This window comes from Euprymna scolopes, chromosome 24, assembly GCF_053919585.1.
Source record: "Euprymna scolopes isolate OS-2025 chromosome 24, ASM5391958v1, whole genome shotgun sequence".
Classification (NCBI taxonomy): domain Eukaryota; kingdom Metazoa; phylum Mollusca; class Cephalopoda; order Sepiida; family Sepiolidae; genus Euprymna; species Euprymna scolopes.
Window position 1 is genome coordinate 39,420,978 of NC_136505.1, and position 7,760 is coordinate 39,428,737.

At 32.0% G+C, this 7,760-nt stretch overlaps 1 protein-coding gene across 1 annotated transcript in view; it reads left to right on the forward strand.

Annotated features, from left to right (window-relative positions):
* Positions 1–518: 518 nt before the first annotated feature.
* The window catches only part of LOC145246665 (uncharacterized), a 52,299-nt gene continuing 45,057 nt past the window's right edge, over positions 519–7,760 (forward strand). The window contains exon 1 of the mRNA XM_080108376.1: positions 519–1,485. Within this exon, the coding sequence (XP_079964502.1) occupies positions 1,254–1,485 (232 nt within the window). The 5' untranslated portion in view covers positions 519–1,253. The remainder of the gene's footprint in view (positions 1,486–7,760) is intronic.

The following is a 7,760-nucleotide window of genomic DNA, read 5'->3' on the forward strand; positions in this document are numbered from 1 at the left end:
GATCAAAAAGACTGTACACACACACACACACACACACACACACACACACACACACACACACACACACACATTATTATCCACGAATACACGTTCAACTCCAAAATAAATTTAATTATTCAACTAGAATCAATTTCAAGTTTATTTTAAATTAAATTATTTAACTTGAATTTTTTAATTTAACTAATTATATTCTTTAAATGACATTTCTTGCTAGAATTTAAATATACAGCCCAAAGTCGAGTATTGTGGTTAATTTGTGCTTCTAAACTAAACATAAATAGTATTTCATAACGGAGTCCCTATTCTAGGAAAGAACATAATACGCGATAAACTCGGAGGCGGGGGGTGAGAAAATAAAAGGAAAAAAAATTATATAGGCGAAATGTTTTTAGTTTTGTGGACCGTTTATTGGTTAAACGAAGTAGGCGGAGCTGTAATAACTTTTCTTCCAATTTATTGGTTAAAAAAAAAGTGGGCAGAGCTTAACTGCTTATTTTTCTGATTATTTAATTTGTACAATCCAACTATGACCAGTCGATGCCCAGTGCAAGATTTTTTGGACTACTAATAATAAAAAACAAAACAAAATAAAATAACAAATAAAAGAAAAAGGATGCAATGATTTTATTCATAAACCACACACCTCACACTACGCCATGTTGCCATATTGCTATTGTATTCACTCGGATACGCCACATATGAAGGCTATCATAAAACTAAAAAAGAAAAGAAAAAAATCAGAAATAAAAAAAAGAAGAAAGTATTGGAATTATGTACACTCTAAAACCGGAAAATTGAAACAATTACGATAAATAGAATATAAAAAAGGTTCCCTTGAGTTTTTACCGATGTAATTTTTCATTTTTATTTTTTGTGTTTCGCATTCAAGCGACTTATTTTTCTTTATATTGAATACTGATTTTTATATTATTATACTGGCAACTGGTTTAAAAAAGGAAAAATAGTAAAAAAAATATAAATATAAATAATAATAATAATAATAATAATAAGTTTACAATTTCATCTGTTCGGCCCCCTTTTTTATTCACCCCTCCCCTTTTTCACACATTGATTTTGTTATTCTGACAAATCAAATGTTGGCGCGTGCGTAAGGGTCTTGATTTCGTATTAAAAAAACAAAACAAAAACAGCATCTCAAATCCTTTCAGTCATCTTTATCATCATTCATACCCCCCCCCAAAAAAAAACTTTAAAAAAAAAAAAAAGAAAAAAACCGTGACTTGCCAACGACAATGCCCAAGTCGTTTTTAGTCAAAAGTGGTATCAAAAAGTCGCTGGGTTCTACCCACGCTAACTCTGCCAAGGATACGGACAAAAAACAAACCAACGAAGAAGATACAAAACCAGTTGCGACAACCAGACAAAAGGAAGACATGGAATATTCTACAGACTACCAGGAACATCAAGGAAATATCGAAAACAGAAGTGCTTTTCGTTCTGTAAAACCCAATATTAAAATCAACGGTAAGTTTTTTTTCTTCTATTTTTAACAAGCCTACCCCGTTTTGCGACGATAAAAAAAGGTTTGGCGTCACCCCCCCCCCTTAATAAATTATTTCTGTTCAGTTTCTTTCAATTGTTTCAGTCCATTATTATTGAATGGACACTAATATACCAGATTATTAAAAAAAAAAAAAAAAAAAGCTAGGGTTTGTATTACTATACACATAGATTCGAAAAAGTTGTAAAAAAACAAACAAATATATAACAAATATATAACAAATAAATGTTATCAAAGGCAAGAAAAGTTACTTTTCTACCTAACTGGATACATTTTTAGTGTTTTTATTTAATGTAACGTGTTTATCCGGCTCGGAAAAAAATACAGTGTTTACCGATGTATTTGAAAAATGCAAATGGGGCCATATGCTCGCTGTTGAACACGGTAAGTTTGGGAAAACGAGTTTAAACAAAAAAATTATTGCTGGAAACTCACTCAATATGTTACCGTGACATAGGCGGACATATATTCGTTGGGTTTATAACAGTATTTTGTATAATTTGTTTGTTTGAACTCATTTTCCCAAACTTACCATGTTCAACGGCGAGCATGCCGCCATTTTCTTTTTAAAATATATCGGTAAACACTATGATTTTTCAAACCGATTACGCGTTTTAAATGAGTAAAACCACTAAAAACTTTTGTAGATAGATAGAAGAGTAACTTATCTTGCCTTTGGTAACATTTATTTGGTATATATTTGTTTTTTTTTTAAACCAATTTTCGAATCTATGTGTATAGTAACACAAACCCACATTTTCTAATCATGGTGACAAAGGATGACCATTGAATGACACATATTTTCTTACATTTTTTAAATGGCCTTGTGTCTAATTTGTTGTTTTATATTTCTGAAAATAAATATTTCAAAGTGTAGTGTCGGTTCTGTCTTCGGTCGTAGAAGGAAACATCATATTTGACCGTTTGAGTTTTAAATGTTATCCCAATTCAGAATGTTTCGTTTCCTAGTGCTCGACTCGACTCACTAAAATCGACTTCGTGTCTTATTTCCGTGTCTCGTAAAGTAGATATGGATTATTTGATTATTTTTCCTGAGAATATTTTGAGGGCATTTATTACAATAGCGAACAAAACAAAAAATGCGACGAAAAAAAAAAAATACATAAATACGCAACGAAGATATGTTACCAACGGTATGTTAAGCAAAACAAATGAACACTTATCTAAAGAAATGGCAGAAACACTAGAGGATGACCTCCAATCTGTAGTGGAATGGGAACAAGAATGGATGGTCACATTCAATGCTGCCAAAACTAAACTTGTTTCCTTCAATAATTACAAGAACCCTTCTCTACCACCAATAGCAATGGCCAATGACTCTTTATCTGAAAGTACATCTTTTAAACTCCTTGGCCTAACGTTCATAGGAAACATGAGTCGGAACAATTACATTGAAAGCATTGCCAGGACCGCAGGCTCTCTCCACCGTGCTAAAAAACTACTAGCACCTGAAAGTATCCTGTACCTTTATAAGGCCACCATTCGCCCATTTATGGAGTATTGTTGTCATATTTGGGCTGATGCATCTGCTACTAGTCTCTCGCTCTTAGACAAGGTTCAAAAGAGAGTCGCCAATCTGATAGGTCCTGAACTGTCATCTAAGCTTCAGCCTCTATCCCATCGACGAAATGTTGCATCCCTCTGCCTTTTCTACAAGTATTTTAATGGTGAATGCTCTAACGAACTGCAAGCACTTGTGTCCCCACGACGTAAACACCCTCGACAAACCCGACAGGCTGCTAAATCTCACCCTCACACAGTAGAGATTTAAAAGAGCTTTCTACTCCAGTAGTTTCTTCCCCAGAACCGCTAGACTTTGGAATTCCATTCCAGGTCCCTACTTCCCCAACTGTACTGACATGCAGAAGTTCAAGTGTAACGTGAACCGATATCTTGCTGGCAAACTCCCTACATAGGACTCCAGTAGCTTTTGCCTCTGATAGTAGCCCCCTACACCAAAGTGGCAATGTGCCTTGTTTGGGGTGAAAATGTAATAAAAAAAGAAGCTACTCTTCTACCTACCTGGATAATTTTTTTGTGTGTTTTAACTTATTTTAAAGTTCTGTTTTACTTACAAATAAAAGTAATGTAAAGCCTGTCGAATTAAAACAAAACAAACCCCCCCCCAAAAAAAAAAAACAGTGGTCTCATCGGAGCAATTCTCGAGCCTCGATAATCGCTCAAAAATCAAAAATCCAAAAACTGGTAAAACTTTGTATTTTCGCATCATTTATGACGTTTATGAGATGCGTTTTTATCAGCATTTGTGATCCAAAGGAAACCTGGAAATCACTCGGTTTTGGTAATTTCTTCCCGTGTTTTATTTGTTTTTCCTTTTGCCATTTTCATACATCTTGTTTCAACGACATTTCATTTTATAATATATAGCGTATTTTATCCTCATATATATGTGTGTGGGTGTCCGGAAAACTCGCCCCCTTTTGCTAGGTAGGAAAACTGGTCCCTTATTAAATAAATATCGACGGAAAACACATTTTATGGCCGTTCTGGAAGGAGATATTGTTTTTAAAAGAGACTACGCACCCCTATAATATTAAAAAAAAAATATTTTTAACTCTTGTTTTGAAAAAAAATAAACTTGATCACAGAGTCAAGACACGAAAAACGAAACCATATATTTATTTTTAAAAATATTTTAGTTGTAACACTTTTTGTGTTATTATTACGAAACGAAAATAAAAGAAAGAAAACATTTACGTATTATCAAAGAAAGCTAGTATTTTATTTAGAAGAATTAATTTAGTTTAAACAATTCTTGTATTATTACGAAACAACAAAAAAGAAAACACGGTACTTATGTATTTTTGGTACCGCGCTGAAATAATAACGTTATTATTTCGAAAGCCATTCTTAACATGGGGAGGGGAATGTATCGTTTAAATGTCATTTCGGGGGCACTTCTGCGGTATGCAGACGGCGGCAATTGTTAGAGGGCGATAACTCCAATTTCTTCTTGGTCAACGGCAAACAAGATTTTTTTCCGAGCATAAAAATATTTCAAAACCAGAACATTTATTGCATAAAAATGTATCAATATATAATTGTAAAAAACATTTATTTAAAAGTCTGCGTAAGAAAATATAATTTTAATAAAACAATTTTGTAATAAAAGCAATTTTGTAATAAAAACAACATTGGGTTTTTGTAAGTAAAACACCTTTTTTTTTTCGGACAAATAAATAATTTAAATGAAACATTTTTTTTTAAAATTAAAACGACTTTGAAGGGTCAACAACAAACTAATAATTTAAATGTTTTTTAACCGAGAAGCGCCACCTGGCGACAGTTTAGTGAAATGCGCCAAGAAAAGATGTACCTTTTGTTGTTTTGTTAAAACTAAATTCCTGCATAAACGGTGTTTTTATTTAATGATTACTCCCTTAAAGCGTTTTTTTTTTCACTTTCTTCGTATATATTTCAGATCTTATTTTTAATCGCGCGTGTATTTATTTCATTTAAAAAAATTTTTTTTTTCGTTGAGTAAATTTGATTTATACTTTTATTTCGTGCTTGTTTTTATTTTATTTTTATTTCATTTTATTTTAATTTTTTTTAATTATTTTCTCCACTAAATATTATTTTTTTGTTAAATTATTTTTTATACATATTCAAACAATGCTTTTGCCCCCCCCTGTTTTGGCCTCAAATAGACCTTCAAAAAGTTGTCGTGATTAAATAAACCAGAGAAAACCTTTTGCGCATACGGCTTGAGGGAGCAATCATTAAAAAAAAACACCGTTTATGCAGGGTCTCCGTGAATTACCAAATTTTCTAAATAAAATATTTGTTTTATTATTTGATAATACAAGAAGTGTATTCTTTTTGTTGTTTGTTTGTTTCGTAATAACACAAGAAATATTAAAAACTAAAGTAATTTTTAAAAATAAATATATGTTTTCGTTATTCGTGTCTTTCGCTCGGTTTCGTTACATAATCAACCGTATCCACTTCCGGTAGCTTGATTTTTTCCGAGCAGTGCTCTTGGACATTACCTAAAAATATACAAATTTATTTTCTTTTGGAGAGGAGTGGATCGTTTTAAAACTATATCTACTTCAGTATTTTCTTTAATTTTCTACTTTTGAGCGATTATCGAGACTCCTAAGACGTGATTATCTCACGTCGGACATGTTTTGTTGAAACGTAACACTCGACATTACTTGTTTTTTTTACTAAATAAACTTTTTAAACTAAGTTAAAAACTTTCAAAGCTAGATAGAAAACGAACACTTCGAAAAATCAATTTAATTTTTTTTTAAACACGTAAAAATATTTTAAAAATATATTAAGGGATGTGTATTTTCTTTTAAAGACAATATGTTCTCCAAGAGCGGTCATAAAATGTGTTTTCAATCGATATTTATTCAATAAGGGACCAGTTTTCCTACCTAGCAAAAAAGGGCGAGTTTTCCGGGTTACGGGTTTTTCGGGGACGAGTTTTCCTAAATTCGTTATCTCATTTCAGAATGTTTCGTTTTAGAGAGCTCGATTCAACTCACTAAAATCGACTTCGTGTCTTATTTTCGTGTCTTGTTTTCGTGTCTCGTAAAGTAGATACGGATTATTTGATTATTTTTCCTTATGATATTTTAAGGGCATTTATTATAATAGCGAACAAAACAAAAATACGACGAAAAAAAATACACAACAAATAAATGTTACCAAAGGCAAGCTAAGCTAATCTTCTATGTACCTGGATAATTTTTTTTGTGTGTTTTAACTTATTTTATAGTTCTGTTTTACTTACAAATGAAAGTAATGCTAAAGCCTGTCGACTTAGAACGAAAAAAAAAATATAATGGTCTCATTGGAGCAATTGCCGAACCTCGATAATCGCTCAAAAATAAAAAAAAAAGAAAGAAAATACTGGTAAAACTTTGTATTTTCGCATCATTTATGGCGTTTATGAGATGTGTTTTTATCAGTATTTGTGATCCAAAGGAAACCTGGAAACCACTCGGTTTTGATAATTTCTTCCCGTGTTTTATTTGTTTTTCCTTTCGCCATTTTCATACATCTTGTTTCAACGACATTTCATTTTATAATATATAGTGTATTTCATCCTCACACACACACACACACACACACACACACACACACACACACACACATATATATATGATTGTAACGTCTTGTCAGACGAATGCCACTCCCTCAGACACTTAAAACCCAAAAATGACTTTCATCGCCACATGAGCCCAAAAATAACTTTCATCGCCACAGGACCATTTTAATAGATAAATGTCTGAGGGAGTATCTATACACGGATGATGTTACAGAGTCTTAGCTTTGTACGAAAGCTAAGTCTTTCTCTAAGTTCAAAATGTTGAGATCCAGCAACAAGCAAGAGCAAGATAGCCAGTAACAAGTTAAACTGCAGACCAGCTTAATGCGGGTACTGGTCTCCCGCTTTATGGTTTGTTAAATCAGAGATTTGCTTCTCCTAGAAAGGTTGCCTTCACCACGGCTTACAGGAGTCCTCTCCACCCCAACACACATATACATACACACAACCACACACGGTGCTAGTTGGCCGTTGACCCCGAAAAAGGGTTCATTCGCCCTTTAGAAAGTTTTGTTTTTAATCCTTCAGGGAGACTAGCCACCCTCCTCACCAAACAAGTCTGGTGGGGGAACCAGTTTAGTCGCCGTTGACTCGACCATGAGGCAGGTAGTACTGGTTTACATGGTACCAGTAGCATATGACATGACCTGACACATATATATATATATATATATATATATATATATATATATATATATATATATATATATATATATATAGGGTGAGCCAAAATTAAATGGAAAGGTAACGGTTATAATTATAATAAAGAATTGCGTTATTATAAGTAATACATAAACCCATTTAAAATACTGTTCACCTACTTTTGGCTAACCCTGTATATATAAGTATGCATAGCTATATATGAATCCATATATGTTTGTGGATAGATGTATACACACATATATTAATTTTATATATATATATATATATATATATATATATATATATATATATATATATATATATATATATATATATATATATATATATATATATATATATAAGGTGATTGTATAATTTATAATTAAAATTAAAAATTAAAAATCTGTTTTATAAGAAGGAACACAACAACGCCAATGAAACATATTTTTAATTTAAATTTGAACTATGAATTATCAATCACATTACTAA